Source organism: Aspergillus brasiliensis (genome assembly GCF_001889945.1).
Source record: "Aspergillus brasiliensis CBS 101740 unplaced genomic scaffold ASPBRscaffold_17, whole genome shotgun sequence".
Classification (NCBI taxonomy): Eukaryota; Fungi; Ascomycota; class Eurotiomycetes; order Eurotiales; family Aspergillaceae; genus Aspergillus; species Aspergillus brasiliensis.
Genome location: NW_027137458.1, coordinates 413,120 through 436,858, shown reverse-complemented (window position 1 = coordinate 436,858; position 23,739 = coordinate 413,120). Strand labels below are relative to the sequence as shown.

General features: G+C 50.8%; 8 protein-coding genes across 8 annotated transcripts; 3 read left to right on the top strand and 5 right to left on the bottom strand.

Moving 5' to 3' along the window:
- Positions 1-135: 135 nt before the first annotated feature.
- On the top strand, positions 136-1,874 carry ASPBRDRAFT_59193 (glycoside hydrolase family 125 protein; the record flags this gene model as incomplete). Its single annotated transcript, XM_067628013.1, has 3 exons — positions 136-263; positions 327-1,537; positions 1,603-1,874. The coding sequence occupies 3 exons, from the start codon at positions 136-138 to the stop codon at positions 1,872-1,874; spliced, it is 1,611 nt and encodes a 536-aa protein (XP_067474449.1).
- Positions 1,875-2,160: 286 nt separating this feature from the next.
- On the bottom strand, positions 2,161-6,079 carry ASPBRDRAFT_136484 (uncharacterized protein; the record flags this gene model as incomplete). Its single annotated transcript, XM_067618798.1, has 4 exons — positions 2,161-3,620; positions 3,688-3,774; positions 3,991-4,003; positions 4,073-6,079. The coding sequence occupies 4 exons, from the start codon at positions 6,077-6,079 to the stop codon at positions 2,161-2,163; spliced, it is 3,567 nt and encodes a 1,188-aa protein (XP_067474448.1).
- Positions 6,080-6,285: 206 nt separating this feature from the next.
- ASPBRDRAFT_48236 (ribosome-binding protein NMD3) lies at positions 6,286-8,210 on the top strand. Its single transcript, XM_067626051.1, has 2 exons — positions 6,286-6,445; positions 6,543-8,210. Exons 1-2 carry the CDS (start codon positions 6,381-6,383, stop codon positions 8,056-8,058), a joined length of 1,581 nt encoding a protein of 526 aa, XP_067474447.1. The 5' UTR covers positions 6,286-6,380; the 3' UTR covers positions 8,059-8,210.
- Positions 8,211-10,123: 1,913 nt separating this feature from the next.
- ASPBRDRAFT_351343 (uncharacterized protein) lies at positions 10,124-10,777 on the top strand. Its single transcript, XM_067623317.1, has 2 exons — positions 10,124-10,537; positions 10,623-10,777. The coding sequence occupies exons 1-2, from the start codon at positions 10,311-10,313 to the stop codon at positions 10,735-10,737; spliced, it is 342 nt and encodes a 113-aa protein (XP_067474446.1). The 5' UTR covers positions 10,124-10,310; the 3' UTR covers positions 10,738-10,777.
- A 431-nt stretch (positions 10,778-11,208) lies between these two features.
- Positions 11,209-12,511, bottom strand: ASPBRDRAFT_48235 (RNA-binding ATPase activator ESF2). The gene has a single exon (XM_067626050.1). It carries the CDS (start codon positions 12,430-12,432, stop codon positions 11,353-11,355), a length of 1,080 nt encoding a protein of 359 aa, XP_067474445.1. The 5' UTR covers positions 12,433-12,511; the 3' UTR covers positions 11,209-11,352.
- A 589-nt stretch (positions 12,512-13,100) lies between these two features.
- On the bottom strand, positions 13,101-14,374 carry ASPBRDRAFT_136312 (coenzyme A transporter; the record flags this gene model as incomplete). Its single annotated transcript, XM_067618781.1, has 2 exons — positions 13,101-14,078; positions 14,159-14,374. 2 exons carry the CDS (start codon positions 14,372-14,374, stop codon positions 13,101-13,103), a joined length of 1,194 nt encoding a protein of 397 aa, XP_067474444.1.
- An 871-nt stretch (positions 14,375-15,245) lies between these two features.
- Positions 15,246-19,138, bottom strand: ASPBRDRAFT_351296 (DDT domain protein). The gene is made up of 8 exons (XM_067623315.1): positions 19,120-19,138; positions 18,773-18,848; positions 18,616-18,681; positions 18,420-18,563; positions 18,261-18,363; positions 18,185-18,201; positions 16,524-18,127; positions 15,246-16,436 (listed from the first exon to the last, which is right to left on the bottom strand). Exons 2-8 carry the CDS (start codon positions 18,773-18,775, stop codon positions 15,371-15,373), a joined length of 3,003 nt encoding a protein of 1,000 aa, XP_067474443.1. The 5' UTR covers positions 18,776-18,848; positions 19,120-19,138; the 3' UTR covers positions 15,246-15,370.
- Positions 19,139-21,628: 2,490 nt separating this feature from the next.
- ASPBRDRAFT_187274 (dolichyl-P-Glc:Glc1Man(9)GlcNAc(2)-PP-dolichol alpha-1,3-glucosyltransferase ALG8) lies at positions 21,629-23,531 on the bottom strand (the record flags this gene model as incomplete). Its single annotated transcript, XM_067620092.1, has 6 exons — positions 23,367-23,531; positions 23,208-23,286; positions 22,948-23,141; positions 22,400-22,893; positions 22,206-22,345; positions 21,629-22,153 (listed from the first exon to the last, which is right to left on the bottom strand). The coding sequence occupies exons 1-6, from the start codon at positions 23,441-23,443 to the stop codon at positions 21,629-21,631; spliced, it is 1,509 nt and encodes a 502-aa protein (XP_067474442.1). The 5' UTR covers positions 23,444-23,531.
- Between the last annotated feature and the right edge of the window lie 208 nt (positions 23,532-23,739).

Sequence of the window (23,739 nt, the reverse complement as noted above, 5' to 3'; positions counted from 1 at the left end):
CCCCCAACCGGCCAACTTCAAAACATGCCGTCGTACCCCCTAATCTCCTTCAAATGGTCAATGGCACACTGGAGCATCCTCCTGGCCTCATAAGATAACCTCACCATAAGCGACAGCCGCTATCCAGCCGTCAATATGCGCTCGTGGTCGCTGGCCATTACTCTCGCAGCGGGCTTGAGTGCAAGGGGAGCTGCAGGTCGCGATGAGCCTTCCATTCTGCGTCGGGCTTGCCCAGACTACACTTCTTATGCTTCTACAGCACAGTAAGGGTTTATGCCCTTGACATGACCTCTGTATCAGCCTGCTTATACCTTCTTCACTCCCAGTGCACCCTACAGCGGCGGTCCTTTGAATCTGCCCTACCAAAGACCAGCAGCAGAGTGTCGGACATTCGTCTCAAACGCAGTAGAGCAGGTCATCGATGATGTGACCTCGCGCATGGTCGACAAGGACATGGCTCAGCTGTTCCGCAATGCCTTCCCTAACACACTGGACACGACCATCCGCTGGCACGTCAACAGCACGTCCACTACTTCCTCCTCTAGGAAGATCAAGCGAGACGGTGCGCAATGGCAAGGAGCCCAGACGTTTGTTGTGACCGGCGACATTAATGCAGAGTGGCTGCGCGACTCGACAAATCAATTGACGGGCTATCAAACACTGGCAAAGAAGGACCCAGCGCTCTACAACCTCATTCTCGGGGCCATTCACACGCAGGCCGAGTTCGTCATCCAATCGCCCTACTGTAACGCGTTCCAGCCTCCTCCGCCCAGTGGAATCCAAGCAACAAACAACGGCCAGCAAGATACCGTGCATCCGGCATATGAGCCTTCTGTTGTCTACGAGTGTAAATACGAGCTTGACTCCTTGGCCAACTTCCTCGCCCTAGGCAACGAATTCTACGAAAACACCGGATCCACCGAGTTTCTCACTAGCCGGTGGTACCTGGCCCTGGACACACTCCTGAACACCACCGACGCACAGTCCCAGCCAACCTTCAATAGCAACCTCCAGTATGTCCAGAACCAGTACACTTTCCAGCGCCAGACAACCCTCGGCACGGAAACTCTCAATCTCGCCGGGATCGGGAACCCGCTCAATGGAGGCACCGGACTCATCCGCAGCGCATTTCGCCCTAGCGATGACGCGACTATCCTAGGCTTCTTCATCCCCGCCAATGCCATGATGTCCGTGCAATTGAAGAAGACCGCGGATCTGATCCGCGCAGCTGGCGGCGACCAAACTCTCGCGTCCAATCTCCAGACTCGCGGAGAGAACCTCGAGCAAGCAGTACGCCAACATGGCATTTTCAACCACGAACAGTACGGCGAAGTCTACGCCTTCGAGGTAGACGGATATGGCTCCCGCATCTTCATGGACGACGCAAACATTCCATCCCTCCTAGCTCTGCCTTACTTGGGCTTCGTCGACAAATCCGACCAAGTTTACCAAAACACCCGCAAGATGATCCTCGACCCTAATGGAAACCCATACTACCTCACGGGAACAGACTTCCACGGCATCGGCGGACCTCACAGTAAGCATTGACCCCGGGCCCCTGAACCCTAAGGTCTAAAAAAACTAACACAGACTCATCATCAGTCGGTCTCGAAAACGCCTGGCCAATGTCGCTCCTCGTGCAGGCACTAACAACCGACAACGTAACGGAGATCACCAACTCCCTGAATCTAGTCCGCAACTCCAGTCTCCTAGGCTTAGTCCACGAGTCCATTGATGTCAACAATATACAATCATACACGAGACCGTGGTTCGCGTGGGCGAACTCTGTCTTCTCCCAGACTATCTTGAAGGTTGCGGCTGAGCAACCTGAAGTTCTTTTCGGTGCTGGAGCGGAGCCGTATGTCATTTCTTAGAAAGAAAAAGGGTCACTCTTCTTTACCTTGATCTTCGGCATAGCGTGTGCATAGTGCAATATGCTATAGTAATATACCCGGCCTGTTTATTCATGGGCTCTGAGATATCAACATTATACCAGTGTTGAAGTGGTCATGGATAATGACATGAGCTAAATCTTCATTTCACACAATGCAATCGACAGATAGTATATACGCTTCATAAAAAACCATGCAAACCACCACTCATACAATATAGTAATAATCCAGCCCGTAAAACCACTGCACACAATGCTCTGAAATATCTCTACACCAACACTCTCCTCAACCCCTCCGTCCCACCAAGCACTCTCCTCCCCGTAACCGGACACCTCCCCTTCCCACTCTCCCACTTTCCACGTCTACTCCTCGACTTCTTCATCTCCTCCTCATTACCATCCCCACCACCCTGCTTCCCTTCCTCATCGCCCTCCAAATCATCATCCGCCCACGCAGCGCCCGCGCCCTCCCCATTCATGAAATCCAACTGCCGCTGATGCTCTCCATTCAACCAGTGGAAGATACACACATAGCAGAAAACATACCCCGTCTGACACGCCGTAGGGTTCGTAAGCCCATTCAAACAGATGGGGCACGCTGACGCGACGTCCGAATCCGGCGGGGGAAGCGGAACAGTGAAGATGGGTAGATACGAGGTAGCTGAGATGGGCGGTTGGATGCGTGTGCGTGCCGGGGGGGCGCCTGATTTCAAGGCTGATTTGAGTGTTGGTGATGATGGCTGTTGCTGTCGTTTCTCAGTGGAAGCGGCGGCGGCGGCTGCTGCTGCTGCTTTTCGCTTCTCCGAGGGAGGTGTCATTCCCGCTGTGACAGGGGCAGGGAGGTCCAGGACCTCGGTTGCTTTGCGGGCCAGTTGGCGCGAGAAGTCACTTGCGTGCCACCATTCGAGGAACTTGAGGGCAAAGATAGACGCCGGGAGGAAGTAGCGGAGGGAGGTGAGGAGTTGTGGGTAGAGATTCTGCGGGCTGAGGAGGCCCAGGAGGCCGGAGCCGGGGCGGGTGCGGGCGCTTGCGCCGCCGGGACCGGGGGGAGCGGGCTTGGGGTCGAGGATGGAGGCGATGGCGCGGTGGTCGGCGGAGCTGAGACGGCGGATGCGGGTGCCGATGAGCCAGAGGAAAGGGGAGGAGTATTTGGTGTTGTCGAAGAGGTAGGCGAGGTTGAAGGCGAGGATGGAGAAGTAGTATGCGGCGTTGACGGAGGGGTAGATGTTGCGGAGGAACCACTTGTAGTAGTGGTGGAGACGTTGGCGGATTGTTGGGTTGGGAGGGAGGTCGTCGCCTGGGTTGTAACGAGGACCGCCGCTCGTGATTAGAGATGCTTGTGGTGCGGCGTGGATGTCGTAGCCTTCGTCGAGCTTGCGCTTCAGGTAGGGGATTCCGACCATAACGAGGAGGTTCTTCCAGACGTCCGAGGAGCGGAGCTTGAGGGCTTCGCGGACGGGACCTGGAGCGCCCAGCTGGGCGCGAGGGATCTCGCCATTCTTTGTGAGGAGAACTCGTTCGCGTTTAAGGGAGTAGAAGTTCTCTGTGAAGGAACCGCCGAAGGTGCGCAGATAGTAGCGTTCGACGACGAGGGAGAGCAGCGCGTAGATTTCGTCGTAGGAGTTGAGGATTCGGAGGAGGTATCGTGGATGGCGATGCGTAGCGACGGCGAGAATGTATCGGATTGAGGGAGGCAGAAGGTCAGAGAGCTGTTGCTCGGCGAGCAGCTCTGCGATGTGATGCGGATTAGTCGAGTGGTCGTTGAGATGGATGGGGGCGTGCGATAACGCACGTACCGAACAGCGATGGCTTCAGCTCATCGAATTCTTGCTGCAAACTGGGCAGATATTCCATGATGGCGACAAGACGCCAGTCATTGGCCCCTGGTTTCAAGAAGCAGTTGGGATGGGCGGAGTAGGTGGAGGATGGAGAGAATTCGGAGGAGCAGCAGCAGCAGCAACGGCGGATGCCAATCCGATGGCGGCGAGTTGAGCCGAGGCTCATCGGCATCCGTCAGCCAGTCCGGATCCACCGTCACATTCACATCCACAACATTACTTTACTGCAGAGCAGGACGGGATGAGGAGTGTGTTATTTACTAGAGTACAATAGCTACTATTTACAGTGACATGGCCTGCATCATTTAAGCATCTTCATCTGGCATGCGTTCCAGAATCGGACCAGATTGCTCGTCGAGCCCTCCGCAGCCTTCTGCACAATATCGGGATCGGCAAGCATAAGGCAACGCTTGATGTCTACCAGAAGCTCTCCTTCAAGGGGTATCGGGTTGTCCTCTCTCCTCATCATCGGAATCCATGTGGATATGCAGTCCCGGGCACGGAGTTCATCTCCCAGATCAGCATGCAACCGGAACAACATCTTGTAGTCAGCAGCGGTGCGCAGGCTTCCATTGAGAGGGAGCTTGCGCCACAACTTCCAAAATCCATCATAATCGCCATGCTTGAAGAGCGCTAACATGAGACTGCGGGCTTGCTCGGGTTCAAAGGGTAGGTCAAGGGTATCAATCAGGCGTGACACCCGAGAAAGGGCGCTTTTATCATTTGCGCCGTTTGGTACAGTGGTGGATGGCGAGATTGCAGCTGCTTGATAAATCATGTTGAACACTCTCATATTGACAACATTAGTGCCCCGCAGAGAAAGATGTTCCAGCACAAGAAGAGCTAATTCTTGGTCCGCTTCCGGAACTTGCCCTGCAACGTCCTCAGAGCTAGTCCCTGCTAGTCGGGGAGATAACAAGGCTGAAACAACCGTAAATGCTAAATCATCAGATACTGTATAACCGGCGCATGTACATTCCGTGAACGCTGCATATAGTCTCCGCTTTGTATAACCCGGGTGCTGTCTGGAAATCGCGTTGCAGAATAGGACAAGACGGGCTATCGCTTTCTCTTCCGCCGAACTGACTGATAACAGGTCATGAAATAGGCGCAGAAAGAGTGTCGAGTCATGATCTTCCGGACCCTCTCCTAGTTCGATCCTGGCCTGAACATCGGATAATCTTGAGAGGTGGTCAAATAGTGCATCCATTGAGCGGGTTGGTTTGCCATGGTCGCTATGGGTATGGTCTGGAAGTAAAGATGATGGCTGGGAATCCAGTGTTTTTTCCGTATCTTCCGCATGGATTGCTGCACGGTCGAATTCTTGGCTAATGGGACGATGATCGGTGTGAAGCAGCCTCTTCTGTCCGAACAAAGGGCTAGTGGGAAACCTGGAGGCATGTCCGAGCTCACGGTCAGATGGTGATACGTTTATCGAATAGGAAGCACGAACCTCTTCGGAAGGTGCGCCTGGATTAACCTGGGAAAGCCTTTGTTTCGCGCGTTCGGATCGTTCCAGCGCCTTTTGCCAAAGGCTCTCGAGATCGACTTCGGCTCTCTTTTCCTCCGTGAACATCTGCACAACAATCCTCGTGCCTGTGGCAGTGTGACCAAAGCCCTCAAAACTGTAATTCTCGTCCTTTTTGACAGGCGTCTCCTCGACAACACCGGCATTGACGCAAATCCAGCCCGTCGTAATGCCATCATCTTTTTCGTCGAACATAGTACCAGACCTACTGGCGAGCCTAGCGCGGCGAGCCTTCCTCCGGAGCTTAATCTTTAACTCATTCCGACCGAGAAGTCCATCAGCGTAGGGAGACAGCTTGTAGGTACTTCTCAACCAGCGGCAAAGACGGTCTGCGGACACATTCAAGTGCTTGACACTACGAGCAGTTCCAATTATCATGATCACATTGGCACCAAGAGCCGGCGGAGTCTCCAGCCCTCGGAGATCAATCAACTTCAATTCATCGAGACCAATGTCCTTAAACACGTAGTCGAGAAGTGCAGGGAGGATAGCGGGAGGGTTCTCTGGCAATTCAGGAATCTGATCGCGCGAAGATTTCTGCTCTGATTCGGCCAAAGGTGCTTCTTCTTGTAGGTACCATGGAATGTGAGTGGTGCTCTCCGACGCCGAGCTTCCTGTCGATTCTTCTTTTAATTCGGCAGATTCCGGTGGTACTGCAGAGGACGAGGACGAAGGCTGCTCAGACCGGAGGCAAGATACTGAAGCAAAAGACCGGTTTACTGGGTGAAATGTCGACCGGTATACCGCGGCACGGGAGACGGAAGGTGGCGCACGAAGGACTGTCCTGGAAGACCAGGCAGCTCTCAACAATGCCCTATTCATGATGGTCAATATTGCAGCAGTAATGGCACCAAACGAGAGCTCGACAGCTTTCTTCGCAGTGGCGACAAGCAGCGCAATTGGGGAAGCTGCTGGAAGGCAAACAAGACAAACGCATGACTAAGAGCACAGTCAGCAAGCAAACAGAGCAAACAAAAAGTTCTCCCGGCGGGGCAAATATTGATCCTCATGACAAATCTGAATTTCGCTTCATCCTTCAGCGAGCAGGAGTCGCCGGCTCTTCTATCTTTCCTTTTTGTACCCTCTTGTTTATCTGGTGTCAGGCCTCATCCTTGCTTTCAATATGTCGATGGACCTGGATGCGCCGGTGCCTTTCGAGGCCATTCCGCAGGATCAAATTGCTGCGACGTGAGTTACCCCGCAAACCGGAAAGAAAAATTTCCCTGTAAACATGCCCGAGGGGCAATATGCATCGGGGACTGTAACTAACGCACTTGCTGTTTAGAATCCTTTGTTGCAACTGTGGCGCGCCTATCGATGGAACAACAGCAGCAGGCGCTCTTTGCCAGGACTGTGTGAAGTTGACGGTCGATATTTCTCAGGGCATTCAGAGAGAGGCAGTTCTTCACTGCTGCAAGGACTGCGAGCGGTGGCTTCAACCCCCTACCAGCTGGGTTAGTGCTGCCCTCGAATCGAAGGAACTCCTCGCACACTGCTTGCGCAAGCTCCGCGGCTTGTCCAAGGTCCGCATCATCGATGCCAGCTTCATCTGGACCGAACCCCACTCGAAACGTATCAAGGTCAAGATCACCATCCAGCAGGAGGCCTTCCAGGGCACCATTGTGCAGCAGACCTTCGAGGTTGAATACGTTGTCGCCTCGCTACAATGCCCTGACTGCAAGAAGTCGTTCACTGTCAACACTTGGAACTCCAGCATTCAGCTGCGCCAGAAGGTGCCTCACAAGCGAACCTTTTTGTACCTTGAGCAACTCATCCTCAAGCACAACGCTCACCGCGATACCATCAACATCAAGGAGGCCAAGGATGGTTTGGATTTCTACTTTGCGCAGAGGAATCATGCAGAGAAGATGGTCGAGTTCCTCTCCTCTGTCGTCCCCACCAAGGTGAAGAAGTCGCAGGAGCTGATTTCCATGGATGTGCACACCTCCTCGAAGTCATACAAGTTCACCTTCTCCATTGAATTGATCCCTATCTGCAAGGATGATCTGGTTGCGCTGCCCATCAAACTTGCCAGATCGCTGGGCAACATCTCGCCCCTGGCCCTCTGCTACCGCGTCGGTACCTCTGTCAACCTTCTCGACCCTAACACTCTCCAGACCGCCGATGTCCCGACAGGCACCTACTGGAGGTCGCCCTTTAGGAGTCTTGCCGATGTGACGGAGCTCACCGAGTTCATCATCATGGACATTGAGCTGGTTGGACGGTCGAACGGACGGTACTATCTGGCCGAGGCAACCGTTGCCCGTGCCTCGGATTTGGGCTCGAACGATCAGACCTATTTCACCCGCACCCACCTGGGTGGAGTCCTGCACGTCGGTGACTCCGTCCTTGGTTACCACCTGACTGGTACCAACTTCAACGACCCCAACTACGAGGAGATCGAGGCTAGTGGCCAGTACAGCTCCACCATTCCCGACGTCGTGCTCGTGAAGAAGTTCTATGCTCGCAAGAAGAAGAACAAGAACCGCAACTGGCGTCTCAAGCGCATGGCTCTTGAGTATGAGGAGGAGGCGGCGCAGCAAGCCGCTACCAACCTCAACCGTAAGCAGGAAGCTGAGCGCAACCGCCTCGAAGAGGACTTCGAGATGTTCTTGCGGGATGTTGAAGAGGATCAGGAGCTGCGTGGCACTCTTGATCTGTACAAGGCACGGAACCGTGCACCCGTGGAGCACGGTGGCATGGATATGGACGAAGATAGCGATGATGACGAGGTGCCCAAGATCAACATGGACGAGCTGCTTGATGACTTTGATGAGTTGAACATGGACGATGACCACTAAGTTCCACGGGACTTTCTAATCACGACTGCACATAGGGGTTTCTGGCGTTTTCATGGCTATTCTGATATCGTTATGGTTAACAATATCCGGTCTGATACACAAAAAGTTAGGTTTATAGATGAAGTGAATGATTAGACATTGATTAGGAGTGAAGTTTGATTTGTAGTAAATCCTATCCAGTCCAAAGCTACCTTCACATCGGATACACTTCTGCCGTGAATATTGTATGTGGCAGGAATTGCATGGATTGAATAGATCCTGCTGTCGGCCGCCCTATATAGCTTCGATATCTGTAGGCCAAATCTTCTTTCCTTCCATACCACTAAACCATCCTAGATCAACACTCGGGCCACAAACCTTATCATCGTCGGGCAAAACCAATTCCACCCAAAATTTGATATAGGCATCCATCCCAGGAGTCAACCGTTAACCATCATATTGCCTTGGACGCTTCTGATCCCACATTAAGGTTCAAAGATGGCACGATGCGGTATTCCTGAATGGTAGGAGCACCGAAAGATTAGAAAGTCTAGTTCTCCTGATTCCGCTGGCGCATGGACTACATTTGAAGGCAATAATCGCCTTGGAGACATACGGATCAAATGAAGATAAGACCAATAATCCTACAATTCTAGTCACCAAAGCAAATTGAACCAGCGGGTTGTCAGGTTTCGTCAGTATAGACTTATGAAAAATAACCCGCCAGGACATCGGAAGAAAATGTCGTGAAAAGGTACTAATATCTTCTCTATATGTACCACCTACGAACCGGAAACCACTTTCGAAGAAGATGCCATCTTTCAGGCATGTTGCCTTATGGACAATAATACTTTGCTACTGCCGCGTGGATGTCACGGCAGCAACAAGCTATGCACTCCATAGTAGCCTGTCTCACCAGCTTCCTGATTTAAACCATACTGATAGATCCGGTGCGGTGGAAGCTCTATGCTGGGTAGTGCATACACTATCTTGAAGCTGATAGAGTGGGATAGTACCTCCTGGACCACTATAGTTACTAGGCGTGTTCGAATATCAACGGGATTGTCTTGAAGGCGTTGTCCATAGTCATCTTCATGGCAAACGGGGAACTATCGTTCTTAGACAGCATACTTCCATTATCAGAATCACAATGATAAGTGGACTTCAGAAATCGATCTCTCATTGCCGATGCTATCGCATGACAGGCTTCATCTTCTTGACCAGAGACAACTTTGTCACGATGCGGCGGGTGGCATGCTTTTTCCGAGTCGTGCCCAATATCTGCGCATTATAAAATGACTCATTGGCGAACAATAATCAGTCTGGTGCCGGAAGATCTCCAGATTCTTTGACAAGGCAACTTTTACATATGGCTCCCCTCCCATACTATGCTAATCCTGGTAGCAATGTGGGTAAAACCAAGAGGTTTGGCCAGTCATTGAACATCCGTGGCCTCAATGACCATGTCCTTTCCAGACCAGACATTTGCCGAGAACTTTGACTACAAGGAATTATCGCTGAAGCCACTGGATATGCTCACCTGACTATACTGGATGCAGCTTCATGGCGTTGTCAGCCACCAGGCCAAACATTTCTCGTGATTGGACCTAGGGATTCATCGACGGTATTCCTCACGTACAACGACGAATCGATGCTTCTACGATCTAGCTTTACAATAACATGCTGACGTTCATAATGTGGATGCTGCCCACATGACACATTCCACCGCCCCATGGCTCTATAGTGCCATCGTTGCCTCAATAGAGTACTTCACCTGCAAATTCATACCTACTCCAGGTAGGACTGATCCAGGTTTTCTTCCTATACAGAGACTCACGCTATCAGATATCGGATATCTACCCCATCAATACCACGGTCTCAGGCAAACAGAGGCATGAGGAAGTGATATGTGCGCTATCCATGAAGTTCATTTCATCGTCCTGCTAATTGCACCACTCTGCGGGAAGATTCCCCATTTTGATCTTCTTCTACTTGAGAAGAGTACTCATTCTTGATCTAGCCCTGTATGGACATTGGCCAACACGACGTCCGTGCGGTATATCCGTTCTAATGTATCTCCATCATGCATATGTCGACATCATGGAATCGACATCTTTCTAGGATGATGGTAGGAACATCTAGAGTGGTCACGCTTACTACTTCAGTAACAACGGCATATCTCATTTCGTTACTGCTGTTATCACCAATTCATCGAATACCGCTTTGAGACGTATAAATAGCACCTGTCAGTCATTCCTCTGTCGAGGCCAGAAATGCACATTCACCCCACAGGCATAAGAATAGAAACGGTCAAAAGTCCCTCAATAACAGGTGATGACTCTATGCAATGCCACAGGTTATTGATATCAGTTCAACTTAATAGGGAAAATATAGAGCGCAAGAACCATTCTATGATACAACTCATAGCCATCGTTTTATATGTTCTTTTCCTTATTCTCCAGTGGACTGGAGAGTTGAAGCAGCTCGTTATCTGTCATATGTGAGTGATTCAGCCAGCATTATAGCCATTTCTAGCCCGGCCTCTAGTTCCCCCCACTCTTTGTAATATGCGCTGAACTCTACAGAAAACTCGGTACCTATCGATCTCAAGGACAAAGCTCTAGATGGTCAGCATCGAAATACTCAAAAGAAAAGGATGGGCGTGACAGAACAGTGATGAAGAGTGGAATCTGTGAATAATATGATTAAACAAAACGTACATTATCAAACATGATGACAGACAGCTGTTCTGTCAAGTTACATGTTGACAACCTCCAGAACATCATTCAAAGCTGCTAATAAACCAGCCAGATGGCCACAGAATTTGAGTCTTTTCGGAGACTGTTTCTATGCGAACCCAGCATGTTGTTTGGCCTGGAAGACTCTATAGAGACTATCCAAAATGGATGACGAGCTAAGGGATGGTAGTTATTTCACTTTTAAAAACTACACTGACTTGATTCGAGCAACCATTTCGCTACCGTCAGCTGGAGCTCCTTGAAGACATGAGTGATGGCAAATGCCTCTATTGTCAGGGAGACACTACTGTTATCGGGATGGTGAGCTAGGGTTATACGCGGTATCTCTTACACTGTCATGAGGAACAGTTTCGATTTCAAGTACATATTTACTGAAGGTAGAAGAGGCTCGTGGGAAAAGCTCATACCTATAGACTGTCTCCATATCTGTAGCAATACTCCAGTATTAGCATATACCACAAATCGCCGATCAATACAAATTAATAACCAACACAATAGGGATATCTATTAACCAAGAAGAAACCTAGGCTACATAAACATAAACAACAGTAAACTACTAGAAAATCTTCCCCAACACTCTCTTCGTATCGTCTCCCAACTTCCCCGGATCCTCGGCACTCTTATCCCTCCCCAACTTAACCTCATTCTGCTTAAACACCATGCGCACCTCCTTCGCGGGATCCTTCTTCTTATCCGTCTTGCCCTTCTCCTCATTCTTCTTCTGAATGCCCTCGATAACCTTCCCCTTCTCATACCCCTCCAAAAACACCTTATCCTCCTTCCTGGCCCTCGAATCCTCCACTCTCTTCCGCGCCTCCCTCTCCGACCTCTCCCTCTGCACCTGCTCCATCAGATCCGCCCACCGGAACCCCTTCAAATACTTCATATTCCACACATCATCATGATACCACCCGCCCTTCTTCCCTCCGATAATCGTCGCATTCAGCGTCTCCGCACAGATCTTCGCCGTCTTCTTCGACGCAAACTCCACCCATCCATCCGAGTACGTCTTTCGCTTATTCGACCGGCGACGGGGCGCACTCGCGGGGCGTACCTCAGGCGATAAGAAGACACGCGTAATGGGCCCAAACGACCGAGTTTCAAGGAGATTCTTGAGCGCGAATGGTTTCAGGTATGGCGGGAGGGAGGAGAAGTAGATAACGCCCGTTTTGTTCTTCTTGGGTGCCTTTTTGGCTTTGTCGAGGGGTTTTTTGCTCGTTGACTTTTTCGTTGTAGTTTCTGTTGTGGCGTCCAGGTAGTGGTCTTCGTCGTTTTCGTAGTCATTCTCTTCCTTCTCATCCTCATCATCATCATCATCCTCCGACCCAGCCTGCTTCTTGCTCTTGCTCTTGGACTTGCTCTTGCTCCTCCCCTTCATAACCACCCTCTCATCCTCATCACTATCACCCCCCAACCCAGCTCCATCATCCGACTCCTCATCCGAACCATCGTTCAATCCGTACAGATCATTCGAGGACTGCGGTTGTTGTACAGGCTGCATGCGCCTCCGCTTCACGGCCCGGCCTTTGCTCTTTTCTTGCTCCGCGGCTTCGGAGTCGTAGCCGCGGTCGTTGGAGGAATCGTTGTCGTCGCTTTCGACGATGTCGAGGAAGTCGTTGCGCTTGCGGGTGGTCATTCTGCTATGCAGCTGTTCGCTTGTGTCTCGCTTTATTATGTGGATTTTAAGAAGAGAAGAAAAAGAAGAGGCAGTGGAATTGGAATTGGAGATGATGGGAGAGAGTGGAAGTTCATCGAACGGGAACTTTTTTTGGGTGGTCTGTGCGTTGCCGTGGGTGGCCAATCGGAGGGGTGGATTTTCGGACTTCATACTTAATATCGAGGATCTAGATACTTCGATTTATTGGAGGGGAAGATTAGCGACAAGTTTTGAGTGTGTAGGATTGATCTACGAAGACAATATGTATCAAGGATATGATGAGGAAATATCAGGTTTGGTACATATGCTCAAAAGTTTTGTTGGCTATCTGGTATAACGGCTTCTTAGATTTGCATATGATTGCGATAAGATGTACAGATCGCTCCAACTCTCCGCTGACCACGACTCTTAGCAAGCTGGTATGCAGTGAGCAGCTCTTTAGCCATTCTAAAATGTATGTGTATATACAATATTCCATCATCCGTTCCCAGGAGAGCCGAAGCCAGACCAGGCTCTCGTGCATGCGATAATTTGGGTATGAACAAATGCAGGTGTAGGTATCGAATCCAACGACGCCAACTCGGTATATATCAAGACAAAAAAATGAAGATAAATGATGCAGATCCGCAGTGGTCTAGTTTGGTGCCCTAAATGCCAAGTCTGCCCTTCAGACGATCATAAACGAAAAACCCGGTGGCCGTCATCGGGATCACCTTGAGGTATCCGATCGTCAGTCCAACCCAGAACCCCCGGAAGCCCCGTTCGAGGAATATCGTGCGGGCAGTCTCGACGATGCCGAGTCGGTGACCATCGCCGACGACGCCACCAACTTGCATGCGTCGTCGCATCACTTCAAACGGATATGACGAAGTCTGCGACACAACACCCGCGATTCCGCCTGAGAACAGCTCCGCAGCGGCGGTAAGTTGCTGCCGGTGGTGTTTCCTCTTCGAGTGCCCAGTTTCTTCAGATTCAGGTATCGTGGTGTAAGGGGCAAGCATCGGCGATTTCAGCCAGTCCCCGACGGTATCGTGAGTTAGGAAGGAAATTCCAGCGTAGGGAAGCATTCCCATAAGGGTCGGGCCGAATCCACGGTAGAAGTTGGCCAGACCAGAACGAGGAACGACTTTATTCACAGTCGATGAGACGCTCTCTGCAGTGGCGGTCACTGGGGCTTCTGATATTGATGCCCCCGTCGATGATGGCATTGTGACCCGCTCGTTGTAAATCTGTCGGATGATATCGCGGAACGAAGAGCGAGACGTGTGTTTCGTCTCGAACGCTAAACGCACTCGGATAAGTTCTAACGGATACGTAAAGAAGACGGACGTCATGCCAGCCATGCTTCCAGAGACAAGTCGGCGCAGCGACGTTTCCTTGTCGCGTGACGGAATAACCACCGCTCGGATCTGCTCGTAGGCGAGGAACTTGATAGCGGCATATGGGAAAATACGGAGTAATGTCGCTGAGTGGCCCTTGAAGAGACCTCTGGGACCCTCATGGCGTCTAATATCGCGAACGGCCGATATCAAGCCAAACCAGCTACCGGAGTATTTAGCGAATTGTGGATTCGACGCTTGGAACAAAATCTTGACGCGGTCGAGAGGGGCGACAACAGTTTTGGCCTAGATATCACGAATCAGTCTACCACGTCCGATTTGCATTCCGATTCCTCTGCGTTCCTGCAGAAGTGATAGAAACTCACCGCACACCCCGCCAAACCCCCCGCCACTCCACTTCGTAATAAGTAGTCCACGCTCCGCTTGTTAACTTCTTGCGTTGCGCCACGACTCTTTTGTGACGGACGAGGGGTGGAGACATCATCGACGGCGGTCGTCTGCGCCGTGCCCACGGCTAAGCGATCCGTTGCATCGCCTGGTGTCGAGCCTCGGGTCGGTCTCGACTGTGCGACTTGCTCCATCTGAGGAGAGGAGGTTTGCGAATTGTTTAAGGAAGGTGGTGTAGGACGAAACTGTGAGGGGTCGGATCCGGCAGCAGGAGAGTCAGGCTGAGCATGGTCCGAAATGACAGCCGACATGAGCACAAGCCTGGCACGAGACCCGGTGCTTCTTGGGGGGGGGATTGATCTGAGGAGACTGCAGCAAGGTCTGTCGCGGACTAGCGGAGAATCGGGGCCATGGAGATAGGATGCCGCGAAGTTGAATGGTCAGATAAGTCCTCACGCGCTGAAGATAGGTTCAACAAAAAGAGACCAAGAATAACAAAGGTAAAGTTCTAGTAACAGGCAACGCCTCAGACACCAGGCGTAGGATGATAAAGCATCGTCATGGTGGCACTCAATCGGGCGGCCTGAAGAGCGGAAACTCAGAATCGCCGGGGATGACGTTACGGGGTTGACGTGCCGATACCAGCCGCTGCTACTGGTCAGTCAGCTGAATACCGTCACATAACACCTCGGCATCCGAGTGGCGGGCGGCGGTATTTTTTCCGGATTTGGAGGGCCAACCGCAGCCGCGGCGTTACTCATCCGGAGATAAGCAGTTAACAGTTAGTTAAAAGTAGATCAATACATTCCAAGATCAACTACATCTTTTCTCTCTATTCCTTGTCTCGGGCAATTAATGTACAATACCCGCAAGGCGAAAGCGCGCAGGTCTCTTTCTTTTGAGTAGTTATATATATACTTGGTAATGCCCTGTGATCTCATCCTCTGCAGCCTAGCAACACTCCCTGTTCCCGTCTATCACGAAACTCAAGTTTGACATAGAATAGAAATATATGCGGGAATCCAAAAGCATCATGGTCGCGTCGCTCATGCAATTCTATAGAAATACTAACCTTTTTTGGGTTGCTGACGACTCCAAGTATCCTCAGCAGTGCATGCAGTTCAACCCCTCCAAAAACACCTGTATGTCCAAAAAACCAAAACGAAATAAGAAACCCTCAATGGGCTGCTTTAGAAGTTGTATCGGGTGCCCTGTCGTGTGAGCGGTTTGCCCTGACGGTTGGTCACCTTGATTTCTTTGGGATCATCCGTCATCCGCTTGGCCCGCTTCGTCGGCCGTGAAGCATCCACATGAAGATGACCATTCTCCGACAATGCCGTGGTATTGCGCCAGCGCATGCAGCGATGCTTGTTATCATCCACATAGGTTTTGTTCCGCGTCATCATGCGCTTGGCCGGAATATCCTCCGACTCCTCCTCTTCGGACTTTGGCTCCAGGTACGCTTTGCGGTGTTTCATGTACTTCACAATATTATCGCGCTGCAGCACCAGTTCCTTGCGAAGTTTGGACTCGCGGTGGCCCCGCGAATCAAGCCAATCAAGAAGTGAGTCGATCGCCTCGGGGTCTTCGTAGTAGCCCCATTCGGTGGCATTGGTGAGCCGGGTGTGCCCTTCCTCGGTCTTCTTGCGCTCCGCGGGGGTGGTCTGGAAGTCCTTCTGATATTGCTTCCTCAAATCATCTGAGACGTCAATGAACCCCACACGCTCCATTTCATCGGGTCCCTGGACCCATAGGCGACCATTGGCGTACTGCGCTTCTGCCGTGGAGCTGTTGGGCATCCCACCGTATGGCATGGCATTCCGCTCGAACCACCAGTAGCGGTTGCAAAACCGATCCTTTCCAAGACACTTGGTCCGCGGGCAGTCGGCTTCCCTTAGGTCATTGTCGACAACGTTGATTTTATCCTCGAGCTTCTGGATGTTGGCCTTTAGGTCATCGATTTTCTTGAGCACTCGTTGGAACTGCTTCGAGCCCTTGGGCTGTTTGGCGAGTTGCTCTTTTCTCTCCCGTTCTTCCTCCTGCTTGCGCTTGCGTTCCAGCGCCCGGTCAATACCTCCACGGAGTGTCCGCTGAGGAACTTCTTCCTCATCCGAATCCACGGCTTCGGAATCGCCATCCACGCCAGTCATTTTGGAGTCTTCCAGGGCTTCCAATTCGGGTGCTGGGCTGGGTGACTTCTCGGGCTCGGGTTGAAGAGCCTTGCGCTCTTGATGTAAACGGCGAAGTTCTTCGAGTCTGTGATGGCGAACATTAGCTTCTTAGTAAGGCCATTGCCGAAAGTGTAACGCAAAGGAAAACCCAAATGAACAAGGTTATACATACGCTACTCTGCGCGCCTTCTGATACTCGATCTTCTCCTTGCGGAACTCGGTCATCTGGTTACTGCACTCCTCCAAATAGTTGCGGATGGCTTTAGTCTCCAAGCTGAGCATGCAGATAATCTGGAGAGCCTGGACGCGCAGGTTCACATCCAGGGTAGAGTACTGGGCTTGCGCAGTCTCCTGGGTGGGCTCCGCATCCAATGGCGCCAGGTGCTTCAGAATCTCGTTGCACACCTTCTCCATCCGTGGGCGGGCTGACAACTGGTGCAGGAGTCCGATCATCACCAATTCCCATCCCCCGTTTCGGAAATCACGCTTCCGCAGACGGTCAATCCAACCGTACTGCCCGAACATCTCTGCAGCGCGATGAATCTTGACCTCAACGGAGCTCGAACGATCCCGGTCCGCCTGAGCTTTGAGATTCTCTGCTTCGGCCTTTGCCAGGCTACTCCGAGTAGTCATTCTTGTGACCACCGGTTCGGGTTCAGGTGTCGGTTCTTCCTCTTCTTCTTCGTCCTCCTCCTCAGATTCGTCCTCTTCTTCGTCTGGCAGTTCCGGCAGAGATATCTGGACAGCGCCATTATCATCCTTCTCCGCATTGACCAGCTTCTTCAGGACGGCGCAGTGCATCTCCACGAAAAGTTCACAGTCCACGTCCTCGGATGAAAACCGCATAGCCTGGACGAAATCATCGAAAGTGAAAGAATCTAGCTGGAAAACTTCGCAATAGACATTAAGAGTGTTCCACGTTTCCAAGAGACGCCCGACTGATTCCAAGTCGATATCATCGTGGAGAAGATCGGCATCCTCTGGATCATCGGTCTCGTCCACGGTCAAGAACTTCAATTCCGGGCGTTGCTTCTTCTTTTCGCGGTCTGGTGCAATATCTAGATCTTCGATAGGGTACTTGATCGGGGGAGGAGACGGCTCCTTGGGAGGGTCGGCCTTCACAACAACCGCAGGGGCGGGCTGTGGCTTCTTTTCCGTCTCCTGGGTCTTCGTGGATCGGGCTGCTCCGTTTGTAGGCTTGTTAGCGACAACAAAAGTCGGGTTGCCGTTGAGGGAACGTTGGTATTCGAGGAACTGTGCTTCTTTATTTCGGGCCATGTCCTGCTGGGAAGGCTTGCCTTTCTGGCCCTTAACCGCGGGCTTCAACTCGGGGAGTTGCTGTGATGCGAAAAAGCCAAAGAAGCCTTCCTGGTCTGCCTTCTTCATCGCCTTCTTCTCCGCGACCTTCGCCCCGTACTGCAGGTGCTTTGGTACTTCAGTCGGAATCCTAAACTCCTCCGCAATAGAAGGCTTCACCAGCCATGGGGCACCATTCCACGATTCTCGGGTCACATTGTTCTTGATGAACGCACGCAGCATTTGCTTGGTGAATGTCTTCCGGTCGCGAGTGATGTGCTCCTGATCCAATAGCGCCTCTTCATTCGGACGGTCCGTAACTTTCACGAGATAGGTGGAATAGGCTGGCCTCTTGAGTGTTCCATCGGGGTTGAGCTGGTCGGGAAAATTGACTTTGTCTCGAATTATGCCGTGGAGACGAGTATTATCATCTAGTAGAATCAGGACAGGTTCTCCTGGGTAAAAATCCTGCTTAAATTCCTGTTACGGGTTAGCGACAAAAGGAGCCAGCAAATGGATTCCACACCACGTAGTTACCTCGTAAATCTCATCCACTAAAACGCGCACGTTAGCTTTGACAGGATATCCATATTGTTGACCATTATGTACATACCAAGGTTATCGACCCGCGATACTGTGGAAAACTGGATTCGGCGCAAAATGGGCTCTTTAAGAGCATCGGGAAATGCGCTGTTGACTTCGCGCGATTCCTCCATCTAATATATCATTAGCGTCTGGGATTATAAAGGTGCGCGAATAAGTTTTTGCATACTTCGCTTCTAAGAGCCTCGAAGAATGTCAGACCAGAGTGGCCGGTTATCTCGCAAATGAACCTCCGCTGCTTATAGAAGTCCATTCTCTGCAGATACGGTTCATAGTTGACGAAAACTTCGTTCGTCTCCGGGATAACCCAGACCTGCAATCTCAGGTCAGTAGGTACGTTGATCAGGGTTCGGGGGTATGCATGCCTCGGAGCTGTCATCTTCAATGACCGGCCGCGGAAGGTACTGGACCGGTTTCCGCTTGAACAATACCTAAACAGTAAAGTCAGTCTCGTTGCTTATACCTTCCTCCTCATAGGTTCCTTCTCGTATCCAGCGCATTTTGAATATATTCGCGACATACCATGGTCCTTCAGGGAATTATAAGAATATAATGATCAATCATAGATTGCTCGGGATGGTGGAAAGCATGGATGTGACTAGAAAGCGCAAACAATAGTTAGTTATACGTATGACACGAACAAAGGACAAAGAATCCAGAAGATAAAGAGCAATGCGCGGTGCTAAAAGAAACCGAAGCACGTGGGAGACTCATTGTGCTTGAAGACGTGGGTTCGATGCGAAAGGTCTGCGCGCGGAGATATCCTTGGGATCCATAAAAGGCCATCCGGCGGCGCATCTGCAGGCATAGGCAGTCGCCGACGGGACATGCGAGGCGTGGATGGGAGTGTAGATGAAAGATTTACTCACACGACGCGTGTTCAATCGCGCTTCACACCAGTTTCGCGGACCCGGGGCGACCAAGACACGAGACGAGGGAAGCGTGGAGCCGCGAGCTCAGTTCGAAAGTGGAGTTCGAGATCTAGATGCGGGTATAATATCCCAGGGAGACGGGGCTGCGTGCGGGGAAGATGCGCGAGGCGAGAGGGATGGGCAGCAGTGAAGAAGAGGATCTGAGAGAGGGCGCAGAGAGAAGAAATAGAAGAAGAGAAGGCAGAAAGGAGAGAAGCGGTCGCCGCAAAAGAGCGACGGCAGAACCGGGCCCCATGAGGATCATTGCGGCAAGTGGTGGGAGGGCCGCCGAGGCACCGCGCACGGTGATTGGCCAAGAGGAGGAGAACAGAACGGACAAGACGTCGGGCGGACGCTCGGTAGGGATTCGCTTGCCGCTATACCGCTTCGGGTTGCCTCTCCTTCCCTTAACCCTCTCCCACTCCCCCGTCTTTGCCCCCCAATGCACTTTTCCTTCTGGTTTGTTCCTTTCTTCCTCCCAACCCCCATGTTTTTGCACTCATTCGACTCGTCAGTCACCGGAGATTATTCTGAATACAACTGGATGCTACCAGTACCGATTGTTTTTACTTTACTTGGCTCTATCTGATCACGGCCGGACCCGTCTGCGGGGACGATCTCCCTGACCTTGCGACTCGAGGTCAACAATCCAGAAATCTTACAACCACATCTACATTTAACGTGTCTTTCCGTCTTACTAAAATTCTATACTATATGTTTTTGTAGTATAATGTTATCATCATTAGAATATCAAGCTATGTGTTCTGTTTGGGTTATACTTCAACTTGACAGTTCTCATGTAGTTTCACTGGGGTACTTGACCTTGTATCCATTCAATACTCGGAGCTTACCCATTTACACACTCTTCTCGCTCTTATTGATCAAGGGTATTAACAAAATTATATTGCCTTTATCTTGCACCTTCCGGGACTATCTTTCCTGCTGAGGTTGACGCTGCTACCATATTATAGTTCCTTGTATCACTTGGCGCGTGCTGATCAACATCTCATGTACGCATAACCTCCCCTTACCACCTGGTAGTTCAACTTATTCAACGGTAAAGGCCGCCGTTTTTGTGTTCGGTACATACGGTCTGCGAAGTTTGAGCAATGAAATTATACACAAACTTAGTCTCAGTAACGATCACGATTAACCGGGGCACCAAATACGTATACCTAACGATTAGCTAAACAACCACCTGTTCGATACCAGTTGATGCAACAAACACCAAGACTACATTCAATCATTACATGTATGGTTTTGGTATGCTGTCGCATAATAATATTGCAGTTCGCTGGTTTGTACGTTGACAGACCACTGTCTATACTATACCAATTTCACCTACCCACAACCATCGTTATTTGAATAGACCAATTTCTGATAACACTCTATCATTCTGTTTCCATCCGCAATATAAGTACATAGTTCTCTAAGATTTTCATTACTATAGAGGGGTTGAGGTTACGGTGTTGGCAGAGTAGATCATGTCTCACACCTCCGCCCTATAGACAATCAACGACAACGAAAACGGTATTCTCCTTCTTGAGCGATAATAGAAGCTTGGTTATTTATTGCCAACAAAATTCTTTGTAATCATTTACTACTCTCTTTCATTGTATGCGGAAATTGTCGTTCAAAGAATGTTAATTCTATAACAAGAACGCGGAAATAGAGTTGTGCAATATCTGCTCCCTAGATACACACGACGACGTCATTAAACGCCCACATATGCGAGAAATACGGCCTACGAGCAGAAGGCGAACCTAAAAATCACCTAAACAAGCCCATAGTACCTGAGACAAATTCCTCAAATGCAAAGTTCAAACAATTACTTAGTAGTAAGGTTAGTAGTCACAACCCCATCTGACCTATCACCTACCCAAATATATAGAGTAACCCAAAACAAACCACATTCCCCACAACAATGCAAGGCAACCCATCATCTCCACCCTTGAAAGAAGAAATCACAATAAATACATATTCCTTTATTCCTCAAATAGCACAAATACTACACCCAACTCACATTGTGCATGAAACAAAGCAGGAAGCATTAAAAAAAAAAAGAAGAAAAAGCAAAGCAACGGAAATCAATCTCTTGTCTCATCTGCAGTGTGACAATCCATGGGAACGATCCCGATGCGCGCTAAACTGTATTGGGACTGATGGCTGATGATAAACTTTGCAAAACTGGGCTGATCAAGTGGGTCCTAGTCCGGGCAAAGATGAGTTGCACGTGGATGGAAGCAAACTGTGCAAAATGGCGCGACCGCGTCTGATGAAGAAGAGGGCGGTGTGGCTCGGATACAATGGACGTGGCTAGTGGCTACTATTTGTGGCGCGGATGGTAGATTACATCATGGCTCTTCGGTCGCTATTTAGTTAATTATCAACTTTTGAATATTATTGATTATGGTATCAAACTTTTGGCTGTTTCTGGTATCTATATCTCTATACAGTTTTTTTTCTCTCATGCTGTAAAGTAAACTACCATAAATCCAACCCAACTACCCACCACCCCGAGAGCAGAATAACTACTCATGAACATCAGGGGCAGGAACTCCAACCGCTCCAGTCCGAAGATGAGCTGGTGCAGGAGGGAACAGTAGATGATCAGCGGGATGGCGAATGTTAGATACAGAAGGGAGAAGCGGTCGGCGACGAAGATCCGACGCCGCTCGGAGACAGGTGCCACTTGATCGAATACGTAGAGGAACAGCACCAGCCACAAGACCGTGTAGACCGTTTTGATCGGGAACTCGGCGGCGGTAAAGAGTAGGGGGAACAAAGAGACATGTCCGGCGACAGCCAGGGGACGGAACGCGCTAAAGTACCTCCGGTCTTTGAGCGCGATGAGACTGAACGGGATGATGATCAGGAGTACCGCTTTCTCATGAACATGCCAGCCGAACAGGAACGATGCATATCCGCACAGAGTGATGGCACCAACAAAGGTCTCCCATTCGGGGTTGCGCCAGAGCTTGACCAACGGGAGCTAATGACAGTTAGGAATGTCGTACGGAATCACACCAGAGTTAAACACATACCAATTGGAATAAGAAGGTCAAGATAAACGTGTGTTCCTTGGTAACTTCAGGTAGTACGGCGAATGACGTGTCTCCGACAAGGCCGCGAGTGACACTGACCAGGGCGTCGTGATTGACCGGAAGACCCAACCGCGGAGCAACTGCATTGATTAGTCCCTCTGAGCGAAAGCATGAGGTTAGATTCATGGACTCACGCTGGATCAGAATGCGATCAGTAAAAGAGTACATCGCCCAGACATTGGGTGCCCAGTACGCATGGCACAACCCTCTGGAGAAGGGGAAGAGCCTGTCCTTCAGTTGGAGCAGTTGACCCCAGGAGGCGAACGGTCCGAAGGCCAAGGCAAAAACGCCGACCACGCACACACCGAGCTTGATAATATTGAAGATTCGAGGGCGGAAAATCGACTTCGGGTCCAGACAGTAGACCCTCAGCAAGTAGACGAAGTATGCCAAGGCAAGGTATAGATAGATGTGCTTCAGACACAGCAAAACCGCAAAGCTGATCCCACTGTAGAGAAGTGTCGACTGCTTCCGTGCCAGAACGATTGACAAGATCAAGATGCCGTAAAGAAACCCGTTGTACTGAAAGTGAACGTGGTCAATGATAAGCAGGCCGGGCGACAAGAAGATGGACAGGCTGGCGATATGCGCAAGGTGCTTGTTTTGCTGCGATACCGATTTGACAAATCTAAGTATTCCTGGATCAGCGTGTCGAACGAGGCGAATAGTATGAAAGAATTACCTGCTCAAAGCGAAGAGCAGGACCAGCTCCGTGACGATAACCGTGGCCCTCTGGAAGTAAATCGTCTGCCATGAATCATGATTGAGGTTATTGACAATCAACATCGCCGGATCCGCATAGCGTGCCGCCTGGGAGAGTACCCATTCGAATGCCGCGAAAAAGGGAGGGTAGTCGAGCGTCCATTCCGACGTTTTCTAACCGGATTTCCGCAATTTAGTATCATCCACGCTTGAAGCGGTATGCGCTGGCGGGTTACGTACCTCGTAGTACCATTCCTTGACCGGCAACGAGTGTGTAATTGCAAGCCAGTTTCGATGAACCTCAAAGTCGGTTGATTTGCTGCACGTTCCAGCCACAATTCAGTTGTGAGTTCTTGCAACCTCGCGGTGCTGTTCTAGACCATTTGCGGACAAACGTACTATGCGGGGAACAAAAGGATTTTGAATGCTGTCGCAACGATGGCGCACTGCGCCAAGGAAGGGTATAGGTCAGTCATTGGTAGTCTTGCGCTTGACGCGCCGCCCGGAGAAGGAAAGAGAAAGGAGCGTGGGGCATGGAAAGAGGAGAGAAAGTGCCAGTTCTGGGGAAGGGAAGCTGAATGGAGGCAGAGGGAGAGGCCCATGGAACCCGTCCGGGGCAGAGTGCACGTGACGCCGCCAGGGACGGGGAGCAGAAAGGCCAATCTGTCCCCTGCATTTTCGGGCAGATCTTTGTTACGATTTGCTGCCGGCAATGGACTTGGCTTCGGACGTAGGAGTCCGTCACTCGGTCGTTCTCTCCAGCTTGGAAATT

Bases quoted from the DNA above. Each gene is read 5' to 3' on its own strand.
- ASPBRDRAFT_48236 (XM_067626051.1), top strand. From the start codon at position 6,381: ATGTCGATGGACCTGGATGCGCCGGTGCCTTTCGAGGCCATTCCGCAG. The intron at 6,446-6,542 runs GTGAGTTACCCC...CTTGCTGTTTAG, and splicing joins CAGGATCAAATTGCTGCGAC to AATCCTTTGTTGCAACTGTG.
- ASPBRDRAFT_351343 (XM_067623317.1), top strand. From the start codon at position 10,311: ATGCACATTCACCCCACAGGCATAAGAATAGAAACGGTCAAAAGTCCC. The intron at 10,538-10,622 runs GTGAGTGATTCA...TGAACTCTACAG, and splicing joins CAGCTCGTTATCTGTCATAT to AAAACTCGGTACCTATCGAT.
- ASPBRDRAFT_48235 (XM_067626050.1), bottom strand. From the start codon at position 12,432: ATGACCACCCGCAAGCGCAACGACTTCCTCGACATCGTCGAAAGCGAC.
- ASPBRDRAFT_351296 (XM_067623315.1), bottom strand. The intron at 18,364-18,419 runs GTATGCAAAAAC...ATGATATATTAG, and splicing joins TCGAGGCTCTTAGAAGCGAA to ATGGAGGAATCGCGCGAAGT. The intron at 16,437-16,523 runs GTATGTATAACC...TCGCCATCACAG, and splicing joins CAGAAGGCGCGCAGAGTAGC to ACTCGAAGAACTTCGCCGTT.